The following is a 26645-nucleotide window of genomic DNA, read 5'->3' on the forward strand; positions in this document are numbered from 1 at the left end:
AATGTCTGGTATGTTGTCAGAACCATATATATATATATTTGCTCAGTATTCTTATTATAATCAAGTCTTCACTGACACAAACTTCAAGTAACCCTGTTTTAAGAGACAGTCTGTGAGCACTTTTAAAGTAAGTTAAATGAAGAGGGAAAAGATAAAGGTATATATTTAAGAACCACTTACCTATGTCTTCAGATAATAATCTGTGTTACAGCTAGTGCCTTGTGCTGTATAAGATCATATGCTAAAAAATTTTAGTAGAGTGATCTCTAAGTCATTTCATATGTCTGGTAGTTAGGAGTCTTGTAGATACAAACATAAGAATGACTAACTGCATGAGGATTCAGTCAGTCACCAGAAGGACTGTTGCTCTCTCTCTACCTTTTTTCATGTTAGAGGTAGAAGGTCTCCATCCATTAGGTAGATCTGGATTTGAATCTGAGATCTACAGCTAACCAAACTCTGGGGCCTGGGTCAAGGAAACAGGGACAGCAATACCTACCAGATAGGGACATAAGGATGGCATGAAATAATGAATGTAAAGATTTTTGCATTATGCCTGCACAGAGTCTGCATATAATATTTATTCTTGTTATCATTAGCTTTATGTAAATCTTTTGATCTGAATCTACTTTCTTGGATTTGTATTGAATATAGACAGAGCTAATATTTTTCCTTGAAATATGTCAAAACTCTGCGCTAGACCTGATGGAAAGTCTGCAAATGCTTAAATTTTTACTTTTCCATCATGAGGTGGTACAGAATAGTGTCTTCTCAGATATTTTTCAAAGATCATAAATGGTCTACATGGATTCTTGGGAACCATGCAAGTTATGGGTTCATGTTCCATTAATATTTCTATCACCATAGCATTTCTGCGTAAGTTTCTGGTATGAAGTAATAAACTATTAATTGTGTTAAATGGATGCCGGTTTTAATTAATGGGTAGAAGCTCATAAAAGACTTCCTATTCATTTTTTGAGTTCAGTGATTGGAAATGAATGGGGAGATGCTCTTTACTGTGCCAAAGTCAATCATGAGAAATATGGTCAATTTAATTCAACTCAGCAAATATATAATGAATTTAGTATCTGAGAAAAGCATTGTGGTACATATTGTGGCAAAATCAAGAGACCTACCCTGTGGTGGCCATCTGTTGTTTGCTAACCAGCATTCGTTCCCCTTTATATGGTTTAGATGGAATTGGCTCCTTATCCGAGTTTACAAATGGGTCTTTCTTGGCTTAAGGTGATCAGCATATTCCAGTCCCAAAACTATAGTGTTGGAGTCAGAGTGGGCATATAGCACATGAGCTGAAGCAGACTTGTTACCTGGGGCTTGTGAGAAAATGAAATTTGTTCTGTCTTTCCCATGGGAACCAGTAAAAGAGACATTATTTCCCTAGGTAGTATGAGGGGGGACCCAAAAACCCCCAGAATTTATTTACAAAAAATTGTGTGTTTATTCTTACATGTTTAAACTTCAGTTACATTCCAAGTACTCTCCATTTGATGCAATATACCTATTGAGATGTTTTTTCTACTGCTCAAAATAGTTTTTGAACTCATTGATTTTGATAACTTTTAGTGCTTCTGCTGTTTTTGTTTCACCTCTTCCACATTGGCAAAACTTTTCCCTTTGAGGACTTTTTCATCCAAGGAAACAAAAAAAGTTGCTCGGGGTAAGATTGGGTGAAAAGGGAGGGTGGAACACAGGGTCCTGCCATTTTTGGTCAAAAACTACTGAACACTCAGCGTGGTGTGGGCAGGTGGGCTCGTAAATCACCCATCATGAAATGGGCAAATGCATTGAAAGAGTCTTAAAAAAATTCACTGAAGCCAAACACAGCCTCTCACAACAATGCCAGCTGTACACTGATACAGATGGGTTTCTAGAACACTCACCTAGCTGAGGAAGCCGGTACTACAAGGAGCCCACCCTTCATAAGATAATTTTGGGTGCTTTTGGGTCCCTCCACCCCTGTGTATAATAAGGATGTGAGGTCTAGGAGAAACTGGAGCTGTGAAGGGGCAGAGTGCAATGCAGATGTTGAAGATGAAGTAGGGAAGTACCAGGAGCCAGAAACTTAATATATCCTGGGTATTAACCCTTTAATATCCAGATGTATTAATAAATAATATCAGATATATTATTTGCAAATATTTACTCCCGTTCTATATGTTGCCTTTTCACTATCTTAATTGTGTTTATTGATGCACAGAAATTTTTAAGTTTGATATGGTCAAAGCATATGGTTTGCCTATGCTTTTGGTGTTATGTCTTAGAAATCATTGCCAAGTCCAATACAATGAAGCTTTCCCGCTATATTATCTTTTAGAAGTTTTAGAGTTTTAGATCTTTAATCCATTTTGAATTTTATAGTTTAGGTCTTTAATCCCTTCTAAATTCATCTTTTTATATGGTATACAATATAGGTCTAATTTCTCTTTTATGTGTAGATATCTAGTTATCCCAACACTATTCATTGAAGTGGTCTTGGCACTGTTTTCAAAGATTATTTAATCCTGCACATACATTTCCATCACTCCTTCTCCTCTAGCCCCTGGGCTCTCTACTTTTTTCCATTACTCTATTCGTCTGTCTTTATGCCAGTGCTACACTGTTTTGATTATACTAGCTTTGTAGTATGTTTTGAAATCAGGAATCAGAAGGATTGAATTCTCCAGCATTGTTTTTCTTTATGTGTGTGTGTTTTATACACACACACACACACACACACACACACAGCGATTTGGGGTCCCATCGGGTTACAAATGAATTTTACGATAAATTTTCCTATTTCTGCAAAAATTGATGTTGGGATTTTGATAGTGATTGTGTTGAGTTTCCAAAAACATGTAAGTACATGCTGACAAATTAATTAGGAAATCTGTAAGAGGGGGCTGGGATGAGAAAAGCATGGCAGTAGAGTGTCCGATCTGGATTCAGATCTAAGCATTACTGCTTTCTAGTTTGGTAAAATTTTTGAACCTTCCTGAAACTTTTTATTTTCTCACTTACTAAATGTGGTTAATGCTCTCATGCTTAGCTCTCTCCTGCTTAAACTGTATGGTAATGGCTTTCTATTGTAATTCCAATGGGATTGACATTGATAATCGGATTTACTGTTCTTCCATCCAATGGACTTTAATAAATGGCCTCCAAGAGATTTTTGTGTAAGTCATGTGGTTCTGATGTTTCTAACCTGTTTCAAGAATTTTCCTCTGATGGCAAATTGCTGTGTCAAAATGAATCATGAAACTGAGCCAGGTTTTTTTTTTTATTATTGAGGGCAGAAATTCTGTTCTGTTACTGTACTTTTTTCCCCTGAGTTTTACTTTTCTAAGATGAGCATAGGACAGTTAACATTTCAAAACACAGTTAAATAAAACAGTTCATTTTTAATGCCATGCTGCCGTAGAGTTATTTTATCTCTGATACAACACTATAATAACATTATTTTGTACTTCAATGTAAGCATAAACACACCAGTTCCAGTCATTTGTGCCCTTTGTTTTTGAAGATGGAATGTAGAAGGAAAATACAGATATGAAATAGATATGAAACACTGAAAGCTACTGAAGTGTATGGAATTATTTAACAGTACAATGGGCATGCATGTTTCTTCAGAAGTGACATCAAGTCGGTTAGCTAACTAAAGCTTCTGGGACTGTATTTTAATGTCTCCATGGTTTATCTCTTATTTAAAATTATTTGTCATTTAGCCTGCATGTATTAAAATCACTGGCACTTGCTGAATTCTTCTTCAGATTTGTTTGTTTTCTACTGTGTAGTGTTGATCATTTGATCACTTTTAGGTGTGACAGAGGGAAGAAAGTAGTTTTCTAATTTTCACTGAACAATCCCCAAGGGAGTAAATAAATTTATTCTATATCTTATCTGCCATCAGCTACAGATCGTGAAATGCTTTGATAGAAACTTTAAATTCAGGGCTCCTACATTAGTCACCTCTCATTCAGTTGTAACAAACAACCCCCAAATCTCTGTGGCTTGCAGCCACTAAGATTTATTTCTTGTTTACTTTGTATGGATATGTGACAATCATTCACATATCCTCATTCACATTCATATATATAAAGTTGGCGGTGTCTTTGCTTCTGCCCAAAGTATCTTTTTCATTCCTCGGTCCAGGGTGAAGGAGAAGTCCCATCTGGGACTTGTCACTCTTGTGCCTGAAGGAAAAGGGCTCTTAAGAGACAGTCAAAGCTTGCAATGGCTCCTAGAGTTTCTGCTCAGCCATGACCACACAGCTTGCCCATTCAGATTTTATTGTCCAGAGCAAGTCCCATGGCCAAGCCCAGCGTCAGTGTCTTGTGAGAGAGACAGTGCAATTTACAAGGCATGTGATGGGCATGTGTCATTCTCTCATGGAGAAGGGGAGAGGAAATGATAGAATATGAAAGTATAATTTTAGATAGGGCCACTGGCATCTTTTTTTTTATTCACTGTTCTCCTTATGCACTTTCGAAAAGTCCCTTCTTGGCTCCCCTCACCCTCCCCTACATCACTTATTCCAGAACCTTTGCTGCCAAGTAGGCTCATGAAACCCAATCTTTTGTGCCAGCCTGATGTGGGATCTTTATGATACAGGGTCTAAATTTTCACTTTCATCAAAGCTGACAAGAAATCACACAGCCTCTGGAGCTGCCTGATGTGATAAAGAATAGCTCTGCTCTGAGTCAAGTAGGCTCCATATTTGCTCAAATCATACCCACTATTTTTGTTTTATTCCTGGTAATTAGTTTGAAGTGAAATTTTATTTTATTTTATTTTTTACATTTGCCAATCACCTATGTTATAAACTATATATATATTTATAGATATAATTTTTTATTGTTGTTCTGTTATAGTTGTCCCAACTTTTCCCCCTTGCCCTCCTCTACCCAGCCCATCCCCTGCTCCTGCAGTTAAGCCCCACACCATTGTCCATGTCCACGGTGAAGTGAAATTTTAAATAAATCAAATAATTACTATCCATCCGTATTTGATACATGTCCAGAACCCTTATATACCATACTCCCATTGTCTTATAATGCTTTATAACACAGAGAGCAATTTTTACCTCTTACATCTCATCTGATGCTCACAAGAACCCTGGTTGTGTCAATAATATTGTGATTCTCATTTTACAGTCTGGGGAAAGTAAAGCAACTCATTCAGGATCAAGGGCTAATGAGCTTTATAGCCGGCATTCAAGTCAGCATACAGAAAGATGGGTGCTTCTTGTTACAGATAAAGGAACATCCTGTTTTAAAAGAATATTTTGAAGAATGAATAATGTAATATAATAAATACTTAGTAAGAAGTTTTAGAGTAAGATACTGTTTCGCTGATGGGCTTCACCTTAAAATTAAATAATGCTGTCTTTGTTTTAAATGACCCAATTGCTAAATTTCAGTTTGCATACAGCTTTCCCCAGGAAAACAATCACCACAGAGACTGGGCAGAATGGCAAGTGGTAGAGAGAGCTCTGCAAGGCCAGTTTCTCTGCCGCAGGAGGTGCTGTCCCCTCCCTGCTGCTGCTCATGTGGCCCACTAGTCTTGGTCTCCACTGCCCTGCTCTAGTTTAAGGCACTATCAGGTCTCAGCCAGAAAGTGGCGGTAGTCCCCTAAAACTTTTTCGTAGCCCTCATAATTCCTCCAATCCTTTCATCCCACTAAGCCTATTGATACTTTCAAAATGTAAATCTGAACTTGCCTAACTTCCCTGTTCCCTCCTAAATTCCTAATACAGCTGCCAGGTTCCCACATGATGCCACCCTATCAACTGGCAGCCTCCCGTGCCTTTCTCTCCCTCACTCTCTTTAGTCTCCATCCTCTCTTCCCCTCCCAGCTGCCCTGCCAGTGTCTCCAAATCCATTGGCCTTCATCTCACAGCCCCTATCTTTTCAAAAGAGCAAGCTATGCCCCCTCCCCCGCCCCCCAAACCGTGGTAACTAGTGCTGTTTTGGTCTCCTGCAGCCAGAAACTCACCTCTGTGTCCCCGCCCCACAAAGGCCTGTGGATTTTACTCCTAAATACTGAAAGAAACTGATTGAGGTACGAAGTGTCTTCCTGCTGCTCACTTTAACAGATGTATTGAGGACAGTAGCTTTTGTGAAAGCCTTCCCTCACCCACAGCAGTCACCATTACAAGCAAGCACCCAGTGGATGGGGAGGAAGCAACCATGTTTCAAACACAATGTACCTTATGTTTTAGAATGTAAATGCTTCCTATGATAATTGGTAGATTAATCAAGGTTCCCAAAAGCATGACTGCCTTTAATGTTGAGACTTGACCAAAGGAAGCAATTTGGATTCTAAGGGATGGGATTGCTTAAGATTGGTCAGTGCTCTATGCTTGTTGCTGCTCGTGTTGCTGAGCTGGGTCTCTGTACACCTTGAATGTCCTACATCACATACTGAGTTAGACATAATGGTATAATGGAGAGGTAGTGCCTCTCCATTATATAACCAAATGTGTAAATTCTGTAGTTTAGAGGTCAAAGTAGACAAATTGCTCTTCCTCGGGTGTCAGCACGGCAGGTTGTCTCATGGCACGCTGCTCTGTGGGGCAGACAGCTGCCTCTCTAGAGATGCTGGTAATTTACTGTGCCCGTGGATGTTGGTGAAGTCGGGCCTGGGCTTGTTCGCCAGGCTGACAGACAAGGTTTAATATAAGCCTGATCTCAGGAGACAGTTGGAAGGGAGGGTCACCCACACCCCCCGCCCCCCGCCGCCAGCTATCCTTGGAGTTCCGCTCTTTTAACTTTCACTCAAATAATAGCTGAGTTTAACGTTTTCTTTCCTGTTAAACGGTTTCAAGGAGACTGATTCCTCTTTCTTGGAATTAATAGAATGAGGGTAGGGGTCCATACATATCTTGGTTAAAAATTAGAAGATTTTAGAGTGTCCGTTTTTCTGTTTTGGGATCTGGCAGGAAGCCCTATTCACTGTAAATGAATAGATATTTTATTTATTTTCATCTTCCCTTCTTTGTTTTTTACCTAGGCATGCCCTTTTCTTCATTTTCAGGTTATTGAAGTCTTCTAAGGCCCACTTACAGTTTTATCATATAGGAAACTTCCTTGATTTCCCCCATCAAAATTAGTATTGGTTTATATTATTATTTTGTGAAATTTTACTTTGTACTTTTATTTAGCACCTGTGACATTCTGTGATCTTTTTAAAGTTATTGCTTGCCTATTTTTCTACCCCAGATTATACACTTTTTGAGGATAGGACCAGAAGTCACCCATTTGTATTGTCCAAAACACCCAACACTAAGCCCTGTCCAGTAGGAGGGCTGTAAATTTGTTGAATGAATTTGAATCTCTCTTTCATGAAAAGGATGTTGTATAATCATAATATTCTCCATAAACAGATGGAAACTCAGAAAGGACTGCTCTGATGTTCTTTCATCTGCTTTGTCATGAATTTGTAATTTCCTCACCATTTCAGGCCAAAACACTGTTTCAAAGAACAACTCTTTTCCTTCTCCATAACTGAGTTCAGGAAAAGCCAGATGTTCTACTGGACCTAGTTATATTGTGTAGTGCACTTGGGATCATTTTATGTGTTAAGTGTAAGAAGCTATGCTTCCTTTTGGGTGGGCCTGAAGTGTTTCCTGTTTAGGGTTAAGTCTTGTGAAATAAGAGTCAATTTCCTAAAACATGCCGCAGTGAACTGAGTCCCAGAGACATGTTTTTCTGTCCGTAGTCTTTTCTTTTTAATAGCAGAAAACACGAGTTTCTCACTTTGTGATCTTCCTACTTTTAACTCTTTTTGGGAGGAGCCAAGTCAGAAGAGACTACAAGTGGAATCCCTTTATCAGATTCTCTGTAGAAGATATGACTTGCGCCAATACTGGGGCAGTCAGTATCTGTAGTCTCTGCAAGGAGGCTGCAGCAGTAGTGATGCACAGGGTAAGTTGCTTAAAGATAAATTGATCAATTTGAAAAATTAGTGTGGAGAATAAAAAGGAACCTGAGAATTTTAATGCTATTTTTAAGATATAATCAGCTATAGCCAAGAGAGTCACTTTATAATATGAATATCATTTTAGGGCCAGACCCACATTTTCTTCAGAATTAACCAGCATAATCCTTTTCATTACTGTAACAGAGTCTGATGGCTCTTGTCCTGGAGCGAAGCACCCCTCCCCGCCTCCTATTAATAGATTGAGGCCAGTTGTGATCACAGCACCCTGATTTATGAGCAGGATCCTGGGTAGACTAAGAAAAAAGAAACTGATAACTTAGGTTGACTTTTGTATACCTATTTATTTTTCCTTGTTAATCCTCTTAAAATAAAAATATCTAGATTTTCTTTTGATGTATTTTACATGTTTGAAAAAAGATAGCAATGAGGTTAGTGGGAGGGGCATGGCCTTTGGGATCAGAAAGCAAGTAACTCACATCTGGGCTTCAATACCTAGTAGCTGCGTAAACTTTTCTGCACTTCAGGTTCCTTCTAATAGCGAATTTGCAGAGTTTCTATGAACATTACTATAAACAATAGCTACTCAAATATAGCTACTGTTATTTTCATTATCACCAATTATTCTGACAGAATATACAGAAATACACCATTCCCTTGGAAATATACATTTTTGGAAGGTGACCAAAGATGAGGTGGGATTATTTTTATTTTTGGTTTATTTTTATTTATTCAGTATATATGTGTGTATTTGTGCCTATGAATGAATTTTGTACCTTGTGTGTCCAACGCCATTTCAGGCATTTTGGTAATAATGAATAAGACAGACAAACATCTCTACAGAGCTAACTAACATCACTGTAGTGGATGCAGCTGGAAGTGGATAAATTCTATAGACAAATTAAGCAAAGTATGAGGGGTGAAGTTTGGCAGAGGCTTTCAGTTACAAACAGGGAGGTCAGGGCAAGCTTTGCTGTGACTACACCCCTGGTTTTGAGTTCTCAGAGGTTCTCATGCACTATTTTTTTTTGAATGAGAGAATGGAAAGAAGAGAGACGAGCGGAGAGAAAAGAAGAGGAGCCCGCTGACTTGTAGGAGGGCGGGAGGATTTCCTTCGTGTAACATGTCAAAACACTAACTAACTTTGGACAGTGACGTTTTCCAGATGGCCTAGTTTTATTTGATTCAGTGGGAGCAAAAATCTTCCTTAAGTGTTTGTACACACCCTGCTTTTACAAATGAAGTCTACTGAATACCGTACCCCCGGCCTGGGACCTCTGCGGGAGGTCATCAGCATGGCTGTCACATCCTATGGCACTGCCAGGAAGCAGGGCCCTCGGGCCGGCAGGGGCGCTCTCAGCCCTTTGTCTACGTAGTGGCTGAGCCTGTGGTGATTGTGAGTTCTGCAGAGCGCCCACCACACACACATGGCTATATAAATTTGAATATAAATTAACTCCAACAAATGATAGAAAAAATTCAGTTCCTGAGCACATTAGTCACATTTGAAGTTTTCTATAGCCACGTGTGTGTCTAATAGCTACTATATTATCACAGAGATAGAACATTTCCAACATTGCATAAAATTGTATTCGTATCTGTTATTTTACATGTTGTTTTCTTGTAGTATTGCTATCAGCTTCCAAACCTCTCTCTTTCTTTTGATTTGTTGTTTCTCATAGCTTAACGGCTTACATAGTAGATTTAGAATTTTGTGTAAAGTAAGAGTAACTGGCCTCTAAGAGAGAAAAAAAAGCTTTCAGAGTTTTCATGCTTGAAATTTTTATTTCTATTCTACTGCCCCAAGGCCTTTTGTGCCTGGCTATTGCTGTGTATCTGTGCTCGGGTTGGTGGGAGAATCAGACTCTGGAGTTGCTGTGTGCGAAGCACAATCAAACTTGAAAGGTAAAATGCCTTAGGTCCAGTCAGTGGTCCCTTATTTGAAACAGTGCCATCCAAGGAGGTATTTATTGACTAACTGCTACACATGCACCAAGCACTGTGTTAGACCAGGAGATTCAAATGAAAAGAACATGACCCCTGGCTCTGAGGAGATCACAGTTGGGCAGCTGAGAGAGTCATGCCTACGCAGAATTTCACTGTCCAGTGCCCAGGTGTGCCTAGGGCACTGTCAAAGCCCAGAGTAAGGTGGTGCAGGAGTCAGCCTCCCCTGGGGTGAGAAGGAGGGGATGAGACAAGAGGCCTGAGGCCATGGAATGTTCCCTAAAGGAGTGATTTTTAAATGGCACCCTGAGGAATAAATAGGTGTTTGTCACATGATGAAGTGGGGAGAATGGGGTTAGTAAGACATGATATACCACACTGTGAACAAGGACACAGAAATGAGCTTACACGGTGAGGGGGAACTTTTAAGTTTACCATTGATGGAATTTGAAAGTAAAGGGATCCTCTGTCTGCAAAGATAGTCTTTGACTGGTACGTAGATGGAAGGAGGGCAGAGGCATGGTAACATGGGCTGATCTGACTTTTCAGCGGTTCGCAGAGTTCACGCTGGCAGCTCTGTTGAGGATTAAATTGAGGGACCTGGGCTAGAGGCGAGGACACCAGTGTGGTGGAGAAGAAGAGATTCATAGCAATTCAATAGAGAGATAATAAGGGCCTGAAGCGAGAATGTATAATTGGGTGGAGCAGGGGACCTGGGTTCAATCAATATATAAGAAGTAAAATTATTAGTGTTTCAGGATTGACTAGAAATGGAGGATGAAGGAGACAGAAGAATCAGAGATGATTCTAAGCTTTCAGGAAAACGGATTGATTCGAACTCTTCTTCCAAGTTCATGGTGATAGGTTTTGACCTATATCTATTACTAGTTAATTTGCATTGGCAACTATAATGTCTCGGTTAGGTTTTGGCTCTTCAGCACTCTGTCACCCTCTCTTGTTAAAAGAACTTGGAGTATAGACCATAGAGAAGTACCACCCTTGTATGACTTTAATTTCGCAGTGGCCTATGAAAATTTATAGAAATTTGGCTTTAGTTCTAGAGGCTCCAATCCAGATGCCAAAATTACCCCATTGCTGGGACATCCCTTAGGTAAAACATTCAATCTTGTTTTCATTAGAACAGCTGAAAACCATCAACAAAATTCTCATACTGTGCCAATAGTAATGCCAGTCAAGTTGCAAGGTAACTCGGGATTTCAGAAAGTTATGATTCCCAAAGTCTGTCCAGCTGAACCCTTATTTGTATTGTTGCACATATGTACCATGTGAAAAAGCTAGTGGCTTCCTTACTTTCCATAATTGTACATTGCTTTTTTTAGATTATAAATTAAATTCTGAGTTCTGACTGTTGATGGAGACATGCTTATAGGTCTGTAGTCAATCGCTCTAAAGAAAAGTACAAATTTAGTCTGGCTGGTGGAACTAGAGTAGGAGAGGAGCCAGCTTGAAGGGCCCATTATGATGGAGTTTATATTGAAAGCAAGACTTCTCTTATAACTACCGTGCATTTTAAAAGGATTTTCCAAGTAACAGTTAATATTTTAATGACATCTGTTCAGCTTCCAGAGAAAACTAGTTCTCTAGTTTGCAAGATTAAGGAAAGATGCCAAATATATGTTGCTACTTTGGTTTTTACTGACATATTTCATGACTGTGTCTAAAGCCACAAAACAGTAGGCGCCTGCCGCTTTCTTTTAGATAGTTATATTTAGCCACTCCATCTGGCCTTTGTTGCTAAATTTTGTTGTTGTTACTCTAACTGCTCCATAACATTGGATCTTCAGTGGTCTGGCAATGTCTGAATGACTTCTCACAACCTGTGAAAGCTCATTCCCTAATGAGGAAGGTCTGAGCACGATTTGTGGTATGAGGAAAGATAGCGTGTCTCTTCCAAGTGAGACAAATAGGATAATAGGACAATTATACAGCATCTTCAAAAATTTTATCTGAAGACTAGTTATGTGTTTGGTGTGAACAAATACTGTAAACTGGGAGGTATGGGAAATTTCCACATCCTTCAAGAACTTTCTGTAGAAAGGAGGAAAGAAAACAAGCTGACATTTTGTGGCTCTTGGGAGAGGTTACATAGACTATTTCTTAAAAGTTAATGAAGATCATTGGCTTCTAAGATTGTTCTTCACGAATGGCCATTCTTTGTATGATGTCAATGAAGGTTGTATACCAACATATCAAAATGGTTTTGTGAAAAGATAAATATGTTTCATTAATCCCAAGGGGAGCTTCCTAAAATGCATTTTCTTTATAAAGAATTAGTGACTTCTTAGGGTGGGAAAGAAGGAAAAAAAAATACCAACTTTTCAAGCCATTTGTGATTTAATACCAGCTGGTCAAGTGAGTTGGAAAACCTTTTGAGTTGTATGTTATGTTATTTGGAATGCCTTTTCTCTCTCTTGGGAAACTGGCTAACCCCCACAATCTTTCTCCCATGGCAAATGGCTGTAAAACTTTGATCTACTCTGACCAGTTTTCCAGATGTAGCAGACAGAGCGTATGTGACCTTTCACATGCCAATTCAACCTGGCTGATCGGAAACTGTAAGTTAATCCTGGATCACTTTTATTTCTAGGCATTACAGCAGAAGTGCTGGTGGTGACCTCTTTCGATGAACTGCAGAGAAGGGCCCGAGAAGCCAAAGGGAAGATTGTTGTTTATAATCAGCCATACACCAACTACTCCAAGGCGGTGCAATACCGAGTCCGGGGGGCAGTGGAAGCTGCCAAAGTGGGGGCTTTGGCGTCCCTCATTCGATCGGTGGCTTCCTTCTCCATTTACAGGTGGGTCATGATATTAATTTGAAATACTTTTAAAAACCAGGGTTCTTTTTTTATGAAAGAGAAACCCTTATAAAATAAAAATAAACCATTTCAATGAAAAAAAGGATGATTGCTCATGCAATTTTTCCCCATTCTATATTTGGTCATTTGTTTGTAATATCTTCTTTGGCCTTCTCAGGATTCCAGGCATCATTTGTGCATTCTTTAAAAAGCTTTCACATCCATGATGATCCCATAACATTCCTTATTTAACCAATATATTATGTATTTTCATTAGTGAAAGAACTGAATTATGTCTGTGTTTTATCAAAGATTCTTTTTTAAAGATTTTGTTTATTTTCTTTTTGAATTTTTTCCCATAACCATTTAGGTCCCTTATATCCCCCTCCTCGTCCCCTCGGTCACCACACTGTTGTCCACGTCCCTGAAGCCTTAATCCTTTTTGCTCAATCCCGCCACCCTCTATCCCTCCCCTAGCTGAGTAAAAGCTTCTACCTTTTGTTCATCAAAAGTGCAACACCCAGACAGTTTTATAAATATGACTATTTTAATTTAAATTGTTCTACACTTTACCTATTATTATTTTTTAAATCTTTATTGTATTTTTTCCATTACTATTTAGTCCCCTTATACTCCCTCCTCCCAGCATTCGCCACACTGTTGTCCATGTCCATGCGTCCTTTTTCCATTCTGCTCAGTCCCTCCACCCCCATCCCCACTGCCCCCGACTTAGTTGTCATCCTGCTCTCCATCTATAAGTCTGTCTCTACTTTGCTTGTTAGTTGAGTTTGTTCATTAGATTCCACATATGTGTGAACTCACATGGTATTTGTCTTTCTCTGACTGGTTTATTTCACTTAGCATAACGTTTCTCCTGGTCCATCCATGCTGTCACAAAGGGTAAAATTCTCTCTCTCTCTCTTTTTTTTTTTTTACAGCCAAGTAGTATTCCATTGTGTAAATCCCCATAGTTGTTCTATCCACTCACCTGCTGATGGACACTTAGGCTGTTTCCATATGTTGGCGATTGTAGATGACACTGCAATGAACATAGGGGTGCTTATGTTCTTTCAAATTAGTGTTTTTGGTTTCTTTGGATATATTCCCAGAAGTGGGATTGCTGGATCAAAAGGCAGATCCATCTTTAATTTTTTGAGGTATCTCCATACTGCTTTCCACAGTGGCTGCACCAGCCTGCATTCCCATCAATAGTGCAAAAGGGTTCCCCTTTCATCCATATCCTTGCCAGCGCTTGTTGTTTGTTGATTTATTGATGATAGCCATTCTGACAGGTGTGAGAAGATATCTCATCGTGGTTTTAATTTGCATTTTTTCTCTGATGATTAGTGATGTTGTACATCTTTTCTTATGTCTATTGGCCATCTTATGTCCTCTTTGGAGAAGTGCCAATTCAGGTCCTTTGCCCTTTTTTTAATTGGGTTGTTTGTTTTTTTTGGTGTTGAGTTTTGTAAGTTTTTTATACATTTTGGATATTAACCCCTTATCAGATGTATTGGTGAATATATTCTCCCATTTTGTAGATTGTCTTTTTATTTTGTTGATGTTTTCTTTTGCTGTGCAAAAATTTTTAGTTTGAAGTAGTCCCATTTGTTTATTTATTTTTTTGTTTTCCTTGCCTGGGGAGATACATCTGACAAACCATTGCTAAAATGTAATGTCTGAGATTTTGCTGCCTATGTTTTCTTCTAAGACTTTTATGGTTTCGGGTTTAACGTTTAAGTCTTTAATCCATTTTGAATTTATTCTTGTGTGTGGTTTAAGAAGGTGGTATAGGTTCATTTTTTTGCATATATTTGTCCAATTTTCCAACACCATTTATTAAATAAACTTTCTTAACCCATTGTATGTGCCTGCTTCCGCTGTAAAATATTATTTGACTTTAAGGGTGTGAGTTTATTTCTGGGCTCCCTATTCTGTTCCATTGATCTATATGTCTGTTTTTATGCCAGTACTATGCTGTTTTGATTACTATGACCTTATAATATAGTTCAATATATAAATAAGTAGAAGCATATACTATGTTCATGGTTAGGAAGAACTAACATCATTAAAATATCCATACTACCCAAAACAATCTATCAATTCAACACAATACCTATCAAGGTTACAATGACATATTTTACTGAGCTAGAACAGATATTTCAAGAATTTATATGGAACCACAAAAGGCCCTGCATAGGAACAGCCATCCTGTGAAAGAAGAATTAAGTTGGAGGAATTATGCTACCTAATACCACCAAAGATTCTCAAAGACTTCAGAGAAAGCCAGGCTCTTTTCACTGTTGCTAGAGATGCGAAATAAAAATAAAGTGTATAACACGACGGGGGCCATTTACTGTGTGGTGGAAAGAGCTGAGGAAGCAGAGGACTTTGGATATAGACCTGGTTCAGCTCTCAAACAACTGTGTAGCCTTGGGAAATACTCTTAAATTCCTTGGGCCTCAGAATCCTCTTCTATGAATCGGTGATAACAAAGGGTAAAAACTTTACAGTTATTTTAAGAATAAATGAGGTATACTTATTAAAGATATTTGGCTATAAAGGTCTATATAAATGTTTGTTGATATTATTTGAGGGCAACATAAGTTTTGTCTTTTTCTTCATGGTTCTGATTGAGATAATTTGGAAATTGCTTTATTGGCCCTCAGCCTTAGTGTGGAATTCAGCATTGCAGTGGATGGAAGGTCTAAAACTTGACCTGCAGACATTTGGCCTTGTTGAATAGCTGTGTATGATAGTGTCACACATTAAGGATAAAATGTTTGAGAAATATGGATAAAAGAAGCACCATTGTAGTGTTATAGCCTGGCCTCCTTCAGATAAAAAAAAGTAAAAATAGCTGCAAATAGGGTTTATTTGGGTCTCAAGACTAGATCTTTAGTCTCTATTGTAAAGGAAAGTTTATTCTACACAATTACTATTTGGAGCTGGAAACACAGCTACTTGACCTTCATTAGCACCCTACATCCTTGAAAATAAAATAATTGAGGAGGATACATTAGCAACTAGGAACCAAGTCAGAGAGAGTTGTTCAAAGGTGCAGAGAAAAAAAAAAGAGAACTTTTTTCTTTTATGAGAGTTAAGATATCTTCCCAGGAGAAGAAGATGGGACATGTTAAGACCACTTGTTAGAAGTTATATGAGAGAAAAACTAGTTCCACTCATGTCACAGTGCTAAAAATAACGTTCTTTCTGGAGTCTGTAAAGATTTGGTGGCTAGTGAAATAATGATTGGACCATATTCTTTTGGATGGTTAATCTGCCCCGGAGAGAAGTCCTAAAATGGCTCGCTTTCTTCCCAGAATACCTCAATCGCCCCTTAGAATAACATATTCAGCAAGCTGCGGCCATTCCCCATGATTTCACTGGTCATGAGACCTAAATTATGGAGCTAGTCTTTTGCTTTGTGAAACTGGGTGCCTGCCAGAAATATTTATTTAAGAACTACTACTCATAAGACTAATAAATCCCCGGATGACTTAATGTACTGCAGTCTGCCAGGGTTAATTGGATTTTTTTTTTTTTTTCCTTTCTGGTGTAATGAAGATGTTTGGAAACCCAGCCTGTAACCTAGGAGCCCCAGAAGAATTTTGTCCAGCATAGAACTTAGAAATTTCTTGTTAACCTCTAAGATTTGGGGTCAGCAACTTGTAGTGTGTATTAAAAAGACATTTTTCTTAATATTTCTAGATCTAAACTGATTATATTTTTACCTCGGTTTTATAGCCAACCATATTTCACTGGACTCTTGACTTTTATAACTCCATATTTTCAACATTTATAAATACATAGTAACCTTGCCCTTTATATAGTACTTAGATTAGAATCTTTCACATATGTCATCTTACTTGTTCTGAAAACAACCCAATGGACCAAACAGAAGAGGCATTATTATCCCTATTTTATAGGTAGAGATGTAAAAGTTCAGAGAATTCAACATATTTACATGTTTAAGTCTTGTACTCTGAAAAATTAAAACCAAATGAAACAAACTCTGTCTCTTCGTCCACTTCTAGCAAATTGTTTCTGAGAGTCAATTTTCCTTACAGAGTATTTTATATTCCCATCTCTAATTCTTCATTTCTCATTCACTTTGCAGACTGTTTTAACCTGGCTTTTGCCATTACTGAAATAGAACCTGTTAAGGCCAAAATAGTTGACTAGTTGTCAAATATAATGCACATTATCAGGCTAAATGTTACTTTATCTTTCTGAAGCATTTGTCTTTATTGACTGCTTTTTCAATATGTCTTCTCTCTGGCTTCTGTGACTTCTTTCTCATATTCATTCTCTCTCTCCCCTCTTCCCCCTCCACCTGCTCCCCCGCCCCACTTGCCCTCTACCTTCCCCATTTCTCTGGCTTGTCAGTCAAAATATTCTGCCTGAGAAATCCCCTCATGCTTATGGCTTCAACCACCTCTCCTATCCTTACCACTGACTGAGCTCCAGACTCTTACATTCAACTACCTGCTGATTCTTCTTTTGGGTTTTCCATTGAACATATCCTTTCATTTCTTTCTTCTCCATTTTCTATCTCCATGAAAAGAATGTCACCTATCTGCCTTTTAAGTTAGATGTCCTTGATTACTTTTTTCTTCCTTTATCCATTATTTCTAGTAGTTACTAGATCTCCTAGGTTCAGTCATTTCAACAAATACACATTGAGCAGCTCCATTTCCCAACATCACTCTACATTCTAGTAGTCAGGAGTCACTAACACTTCCCTAGTATACAGCATGTCCTCATAGTTTCATGATTTTGCATGTGTTTTCTCCTCCTCAACCTTCTATTTCCTTTCTTACTGTCTCACAATGTTCCTCAAGATCCATGTTAAGTGTTTCTTCTTCTGGGAAGCCTTCCCTGATATCTAACCCTAGCCTAGGTGAGATGCCACTTTCTGATAGGCCCATATCATCTTGTGAAAACTCCATATCATAGTATCTTAGAGGCTGACTGGGTTTGTGCTTTGGTAGGGTAGACAAACTGTCATAGAAACAACTTCAAATCTTGGTCACTGACCACAATAGGAGTCAATCTCTTGCTTAAAGAATAGTTTCAAGAGTGTGGTCAGAAAGGTGGCCTTCTGCTTCTTTCCATCTTGTGGCTCCATCACCTCTAAGATCTCAGAATCCTCTGCATCTAGCTGGCAAATAAGGAGATGGAGAAAGTTCATAATCAGTAGGGAAGTTTTCCATGGCCAGGCCTGGATATGGTGTATTGCACTTCTACTCTCATTTCACTGGCCAGAGTGTAGTTATGTGAAGGCTGGGAAAGGCCCGTGGTGAAAGGTAAATGAGTTTGGTGAACTATTCTCATCTGTTCCAATTGCCTGACTCCACACTAGACTGTAAGTTTCAGAAAGATATGGATTATATATTTTTCCTGTGTCCCCATAACCTTGTATAATATCTGTTACATAATAGTCGCTCAGGAAATGTCTGTTGATGAAATGAATATGTTTGAGACTGTACAGTCAGTCATGACAGGGCTCTTATGACAGGCTGATTTCAAGGCCTTGCTGACCAGACTGTGTAGCCTCTGTATAGTAAGTCCAAACAACTTGAACTTTTAGGGTAGTTTGCTTTGTAGGAAAATACGTCAGATTGTATCTTTTTTCTGCCACACCATTGATGTTTTGAGTTACTGATTGAGTAAAATAGCGCCCCCCGCCCACCCCTTGACAGGCAGTTCACATTTAGCTCTGAGGGAGTGGGTGATACTGAACTCAGTCTAGGAGTTGGGTAGATGTCAGCAACACTGGAGAAGAGAATACAATTTAAAATTTGTTGTTGCTTGACTTCAAAATTAGAGACTCTCCTAAAGGACAGGAAGTACATTTTATCAGTTTGGTTTGACCCTTGTCAGCACAGTTATCAATATTTGTCAGCCATTTTGGAGGTACAACAGTCACATGGTTACATGATAGGTAACCTCAAAAACACATCTGCGTTACTTCCAGGTCCACTATTGTTATTTTTCTGTATGCACATTATTAGTGCTCCTGTTCCTCAAATTTACTTCAAAAAGAAGATTTTTTCTTTATTGAAGACTTTACAATGACTTTTTCTTTTGTTCATCATGACGTATCAACTGAGACTCCCAATTAGATCTTTTTCAGTTTTTCTAAAATATGTAAAACACCTTTTGACTTTGTCATAGGGAGATATTTTAAGAATTAATGTAATTAATTAGAAATTTAAGTTCTGCAGAGGAAAGCTTCTTTATAGAACCATTTTCTACATTATTTCTCAAATTAATCATTTTTAAGTAAACATTTATTGAGAACTTACAGTTCCTCAGCAGTTGCCAAATACTAGGGTTACTAAGATGAATTAGACTAAGATGAATTTTTTTTTTCCTTTTAGGAATAGTCTATCTGGCTAAGAGAGAGGAAAGTAAGCTTAAAGTATAAATGACTAGAGTAATGTATTTTTATTTAGTGCTAAATGTGTGGTTGGGGAAAACAGATGAAGGAAGGAAATTAACATTTATTAAGCACCTACTTTGTATTATGCTTCTCTGAAGGCTTAAGTAGTTTGTTTCAATTAATTGTTTATATGATCCAATAAAAGTAGATTTTTTTAAAGCATTTTATTATTTATTTATTTTCAGAGAGAGGGGAAGGGAGGGAGAAAGGGAGAGCAACCAATGTGTAAGAGAAACATTGATCTGTTCCTCTTTCCTGTCTCTAACTGGGAGCCTGGCCTGTAACTCAGGCACATACCCTGACAGGGAATCCAACCAGTGACCTTTTGGTTCACAGGCCGGCACTCAATCCACTGAGCCACATCAGCCAGGACTAAAAGTGTATATTGATGTCTTTCTTTTACTGAAGGACAAACCAGTTCAGAATGATTAAATGGCCAGTCAAGTTATACAACTTATGAAAGAACTAAGAGTCATTTTCAGAGTCTCTGGTTCTAAATTCTGTATACTTTAGATTACATCAAGCAACCTGGAGAGCTAATATTACAGGAGTCTAGAAGAAAAAGTAGAAGTCTGATTAGGGCTGGATACATTGGGCTGTGGGGTTTGGGTGTACTCCATGAAAAGGTTACTTGAACAAGAGAAGTGAAAAGACATTCTACACATGACCAAGGCAAGCAGGTGAGAGGAAGAGACCGGGTTATGAGAACCCAAAGTACTAGCCTGGGGAAGAAATGTGGAGGAAAAGGGGAATCACTGAGTCGGTTAGAGGTAGGGGTGTGTGTGTGATATTTTAGAGCACTATTTCTCTAACTGTGGTCCCTGGAACACCATCATCAGCCTTATCTGGGAGCTTGGGATATGCAAACTATCAGGCCTCATCCGAGACCCAATAAATTAAAAAATGCTCGAGTGTGGGGCTTGTGGTTTAACCAGCCCTTCAGGTGATTTTGATGCAAGTTAAAGTTGGGGAACTGCTGTTTTAGAAACATCAGTCTGGTGACCGTACATAGCATGCCTTGAGAAGAAAAGACAGAATACTGTTCTAAAAATGCAGATGTGAAATAAGGAGAGCATAGATGATGGCAGTGGGAATCAAAGGATCAGAAGGAGGGATAGTATGAAAAACTTGTCAGAATTCAGGGATTGGTCACATTTGATGGAAGAAGGAAGGAGGAGTGAAAGTTTACAGAAAACGAGGGGAGGAAACTGTGTTTGGTTCAGCCCAGCATTTAAAGATCAGGAGTCTTACGTAGAAAATAGGGGTCTGTGGTTTCCAGGGAAAACCAGATCTGGCGACATGGGCAAACTTCAGCCAAGTAAGTTAGCTACCGAGTTTTCTTGCTGATGGGCTGTGTCTTCTCCACAGTTTCCCAGTTTCACTTCCCCCAGGTTGGGGACTGGAGAAGGATGAGAAGTATAAGTTTTAGGAGAGGAAGCTGATCTGAAGGCAACATCATCAGTTTGGTTTTGAGACATTTTGAGTTTGAGGCAACTGTGAAACAGTCCCATTCATCTGGTTTTTATATTTTATTAAGAAAAACAGTTAAGCATTTCCATTTCTCTATTATCCACTTTTTGGATCACCTAAGGCAATTTAAAATTCTAGGCTGGCTTTCTTGCGATGGAGTGCACCTTGGGACGTGTGCCTCCTCCTTTCTCAACATGCGAGCTCAAGAATGCAAAGTGATTTTTTTATTAGTCCAAGTAAAATATAATTTAGAAGTAATTATATTGAGGCCAAATTGTCTGTTATACTCCCATTGCCAGTTATATATTTTTTCTGGTTATTTTTTCCATTGCCCCAGATAATTGAACACAGACTAAATTTTAATCAGCAAAGGGAGCAAAAGGCTGTCCCTTCACTTCACTGTGAAAATCATATCATCACACTGGGTAAGAATTCATTGGGGTGGGAATGAGCTGTTGATAGAACTTGGCTTTGTAAATACTACTGGTTTATGTTTTCTGTCATTTGGCCTTTGTGTACTGTATTGAGAGAGCATAGTGAAGAGGAGGAGAAAGAGAAGCAGTCCAATGTGAAGACGACTAACCCCTGATTAAACATTCAGCTGGAGAGACATGAGTGAGCCCAGGTGATGTTTATGGAGTGTCAGAGCTGGAGGACATTATACCATCTGGTGAGGGAGCCATACAAAAATGTAAATCAATCCCTATAATGATAATTAATAGAATCGATAAATGACATAATAGAAGCACTTGTTGGGCTACATTGTGGAGTTAAATAGCATCAAAGGGGGCTCTGATTAAAGATATTACAATTTATAAAACATTCTTCATCTTGATGAGATTTAGCATGAGCATTTCTGTAATCAGAGCAGAGACGAAATGTCTTAAGAGGTTTACTTTGGATGATTTTGAAAGCCAATTGTTCTCAGAGAGTAAAAAACTGTGCCCCCTCCCATTGTTTTTTAATGGGAGAAAATTAATGCTGCTACTTCACGCTTCATCTTTCTAGGATTTTTGATGTCCTGGTGGTTTCGTTCTTTGTTGTGACCTTAGCATAATTAGCTATCATGCTTGATTTATATTGTTTTGAAATATTGTTGCATTTGAGGGAAATGTATTCTTGCCAGTGATTACAAAATAAATAAAATACCAGTGACTCAGAATGGTACAACTGGGCCAGCCTCGATTAGCAAGTTCTTTTCCTTCCTTATTTTGTTTCTGCTGAATTCACAGAGTCTCTTGACAGATGCATGGTGATCAAGCAGAATGCCAATTCTCATCATTTACGTAGGTGGAGAGTCACTGTGTTCCCAAGAGGGGGGAAGCAGAGAAAAAGAACGCTGAATGTTGCCATTTTTTCTCCTCATCATCCTTTTTTACCCACCCTCTCTGATTTTTGAAAAAGGCAGATTCTTTGTTTAGAAGGCTTTTGTTAGACATTCCAAAATTTCCTTTAATCTCCGGGTCCTTATTATTGCTTCAGGTAGTGTGACAGGCCTACCACCTCGTAATGGAGAGACTCAGGCAGAGAGCTCCAGAGCCACCATTCTGGGGCCGCAGTGTCCGGGTCTTTGCTCAGGCCCTTGCCAGACGTGTGACCTTGGTAAATTGGGCAAACTCTCTGTGCCTCAGTTTAATCGTACCATGGGGGAGATAGCTAGACCTCCTTCCTGGCATTTTGTGAGGATTACACAGGATGTTATTATTGCCTGACACATAGTGTTACATGCATGTAAAGTGCTATTATTATACAGTTTTGCTAACTCATGACTGGATATACTTATTGAATAAAAGAGGAAGACAGAGAAGAAGCAGGGGGTAAGGAAGGGAGGGAAAGAGGAAAAAAAGAAGAAGGGAGACAGAGAAAGAAAATTTTAATTTAATACCACTATTGTAATTGTAGCTATCTGGTTGGGATACCTCTCACATCGTATTGCCATATTGATCTCCATCTCTTTATTTTGTCCAAACTCTGTTGGGGCTATGTGTTTACTACTCTGTTTCTCTCTAGATTGGAAATTCTGGAGATATACTGTGCTTCTTATTTATCTCCTTATCCCCAGGGTTGTGCACAAGGCCTGGCGCTCAGTCATGCTGAAATGAAGGAGTAAAAAGAGGCAGCCTATCTGGCTTGATAACACGTAAATTCAAGGTGTTACCATTTCACGTTCACAGAAGTTGAGTAATAATATAGATGAGGTGACTAACCCTTTCAATTGCTACTTATCAAAAATAGAATCTCTGGAATCTGAGAGGATGCCATATAGTTATGTAAATTTTGGTAAAGTATTGCAAACTGCATATTACTATGATGCTTTGTGAAGCTGCTATAATTAATGGTCTGTTTGCATTCCTAGTACAGACTGTTATTTTTCATCTGCTTATAACCTTGATATAAAAATTTATTCTTGGCTTCTATTTTGCATTCATAATTTTGAAATGTATATAAATGTTCAGCTTCTATTTTCCAGCTTTCTGATTATCAAAAGCCAAAGCTTAAGAATCACGTCACCATAGCATGTTTTTCTGAATCTCTGCTGGTAAAAGGAAATTAATGCATTTTGATTTCAGGTTTCAGGATTATGACAATGTTATTTGCTTGCGCAGTGCCCTTAGAAAAATGTCTGGTGTAGCATATGAACCAAAATAATTTTGAGTAGCCTCAAGTCATTCTTTTACAATTGCATGTGCTTTTGTTCTCTCTCTCTCTCCTTCCCCCGCCCCTCTCTGTTCCTTTCCCTCTCCCTCTCTCTCTCATCAAAACTAGAGAGAGTCTTGCTGAAGTCCTTTTGCATCCAAATGACCCTTCAGTTTCTTTAGTCCCCTGGACAAAATACTGTACCAACAAGAAGGTACTCCCAAGAAGGTTTGGAGACTTACAAAGGTAAAAATATACAGAGTGGGATTTGGAATCAGACAGACCTGGATCAAATGCAGGCTTTGCCACTTAGAGGTTATGTGACCTTATGTACATTATTTACCGGTAACTACTCTGAGCCTGTTTTTCCATCTGTAGCATGGGGGGAGTACTGTTTACCTCTTACAGTGGTTGAGAAAATTAAATGAGATCAACACTAGACATAGAACCTGACACCTGGAAAGTAATCAATGAATTATGACTGATCTCTTACTTTGATCATGGTCATTATCATTGTCATCATTGTTAGATAATGATGAGACTAAGCAGGTAGGTTGATAGGGACTGACTTATCTTACAAAGCAGCAGATCCAGAACTCGCCTGATTGTGTGTGCTCCAGAGACCTTGGTTCTGTTTAACTCCTGGTTTCAGAAACTCACTCTTGTAGTCTCCCTCACTCTGACCTAAAACTGTTCCCTGTATTTTCCACCCTTTCTGGCTTATATTTAATGCTTGATACTGTTCTTGCATGTTATGCCTAAGATGTGGTCTCTTGGACCAGGTATCAGTGGCCAGCTGACCAAGATGCAGCAAGTGTTGTATTTTAAATACCTTCCAGGCTATTTTCTAGGTCAAGGCCTGTGTACTCTAAACCCTCATTCTGGAATGCTGCTTCCCCAGATTGTTTTATGACTGACTCCCTTTCAATCTTCAGGTCTCAACTGAGAGGGTTTCCGTGCCCCCCGGCCCCTGAAAGGTCTTTCCTGACTACCCTAAGTAGAGTAAAACTGTCTCTCAAATTCTCTTACCTAGCACTTCCTCTGTGTATTCAGAGCTCTAATCACATTTGGTGACTTCTTTATATCTATTCCCTCCCTCCCTCCCTCCCTCCCTCCCTCCCTCCCTCCCTCCCTTCCTCCCTTCCTCCCTTCCTCCCTTCCTTCCTTCCTTCCTTCCTTCCTTCCTTCCTTCCTTCTTTCCTTCTTTCCAAAAGATTTTATTTCTTTATTTTTAGAGAGAGAGGGGAAGGGAAGGAGAAAGAGAAGGGAGAGAAACATCAATGTGTGGTTACCTCTTGTGTGCTCCCTACTGGGGACCTGGCCCACAACCCAGGCATGTGTCCTGACTGGGAATTGAACCAATGACCCTTTGGTTCACAGGCTAGCACTCAATCCACTAAGCCACACCAGCCAGGGTCTATCTCTTTATCTACTTGTTTAGTATGTATCTTTCTATGAGAATATAAATTCCATGAGGACTGGAACCTCTCTTTCCTGTACATTACATTCTCAGTACACAGGAGATTGCTGGGTACGTGGCAGGAACTCGAGATATTTTTTGAATGGATAGCTATTAAAAAATTATCTAAGATCTAAAGAATAGAGAACCAACAATAAATGAATATATACTGATCATGTCTATATTCCAAAGCCACATTCTAAAGCATCACAGATTTTTTTCACAACTTTTCTTTTTTTTTGAAAAGATATCAACCTATGCTAAAGTTGAAATGACTCATAATACTCTTTAAAAAGAAGTTGCCTAACTTTTTCCAGAGAGGTGACACCATTTTACATTGCCACCAGCCATGTATGAAGGTTCAGGTTGCTCTACATTCTGACTAAACTTTTGTGTTATCAGCCTGTTTAATTTTAGCCATTCTGGTGGGTGTTTGTTGGTACCTCAGTGAAGTGCTGCTCTGCACATCCCTGATTGGTGATGCTGAGCACCCTTTCACCTGCTTATTGGTCATTTCTGTCTTCCTTTGTGAAAAGTCTGTTCAAGTACTTCACCCATTTTATAATTGGGTTATTTTAAAATTATTGAGTAGTAGGAATTCTTCATACTTTCTAGACATGAGTTCATTGTCAAATATGTTATAAATATTTTCACCTAGTTGGTATCTTGTTTGTTCTTTGTTTGTTTGTTTTGGCTTAACTGTCTTTTGATAAGAAGTTTTAAATTTGTATCTGTTCTGATTTATCCACTTTTAGCTGTTTTCTCTGTCCACTCACATGCCCTTTATCTACATTCAGTATTTTATGTTTTGCCACATTTGCGTATGCGTTCTTTCTCATTTTCTGAGCATATGAAAGTAAGGTAGGTACAGCCATGAAAACACTTTACCCATAAATACGTTAATGAGCATTTAATAATAGCAAGAACCTTCTCTAACATAATGGAAGGCCATTTTCCTACCAATGAAATTTAGCATTGTTATAGAAATGTTACAAAATGTAAAGTCCATCCGTATTTAGATCTCCCCAGTTTTTCCCACTTTCAGTAATGTCTCTGCTTTTTCTTTTTAATTTCAGAATTCAATCAAGGACATACATTACATTTACTTGCCATGTATCTTTAGTCTCCTTTAATCTGGAATTTTTTCCCTCGCCTTTTAACATTTTCTTACAGTGACACTTTGAAGACTATGTAGGGCAGCTGTTTTGCACAGTGTACCTCAGTTTGGAGTTATTTCCTTCTTATTGATTCAGATTAAAAACTTTTGACAAAAATTACATGTGGATAATGTTGTATCCCTTATTGCATTCATAAGGAAGCAGCTATCAGTTTTCCTTATTAGTGAGGCTAAGTTTGATCACTAGTCTAAGGCAGTACCTCTGATTTCTTCATTGGAAAGACACTTATGGTGAGATGTTTTGAGACTTTATGAATCTTATTTTACCCAATAAAATTTTGGCCAATGAAAATTCAGAATGTGTTGATGATCCTTGCTTGAATCAATCATTACATTGCTGGTTGCAAATGGTTTTCTAATTCATTTTTTTTGATTACATTTATTAATGGGCATACTTTTGTAAAGAACTTCCACCCTTCTTCTTTTTATGGGTTCATGAATTTTTTTAAAGTGTATGTATTAAACCCATTACTGTCATGTTCTTTGATAAAGCATCAACAATTTCAAAGTGATTAATTGTCAAGCTAGCATTTTATGATGAGCTTGAATATTTGAAGCATTGAAAGGAATTCACTTTTCTTTTATCCAAAGGAATCCAAACTATCCCATATAAGTCAACTAATTAGCAGGGTGCAATCAATTAATTTCCTCTAAATTTCTTTATTAACCGAATGAGCTTTGGAGTAATAGCTCCTGAATATTTTTTTAGTCTACCACTACAAGTGTACACCATATGCAAAGGGAGATCCTTCACCTCAT

The 26645-nt window shown here is 38.5% G+C and overlaps 1 protein-coding gene across 2 annotated transcripts in view; it reads left to right on the forward strand.

The window, feature by feature from the left end:
• Nucleotides 1-26645, forward strand: part of CPQ (carboxypeptidase Q) — a 409746-nt gene that overhangs the window by 113559 nt on the left and 269542 nt on the right. For both annotated transcript variants that reach the window (XM_054590297.1, XM_054590299.1), the window contains exon 3: nt 12488-12695. In XM_054590297.1, coding sequence (XP_054446272.1) covers nt 12488-12695 — 208 coding nt within the window. The remainder of the gene's footprint in view (nt 1-12487; nt 12696-26645) is intronic.

This window comes from Pteronotus mesoamericanus, unplaced genomic scaffold, assembly GCF_021234165.1.
Source record: "Pteronotus mesoamericanus isolate MK-2021 breed Mesoamerican mustached bat unplaced genomic scaffold, CSHL_Meso_final scaffold_174, whole genome shotgun sequence".
Taxonomy (NCBI): Eukaryota; Metazoa; Chordata; class Mammalia; order Chiroptera; family Mormoopidae; genus Pteronotus; species Pteronotus mesoamericanus.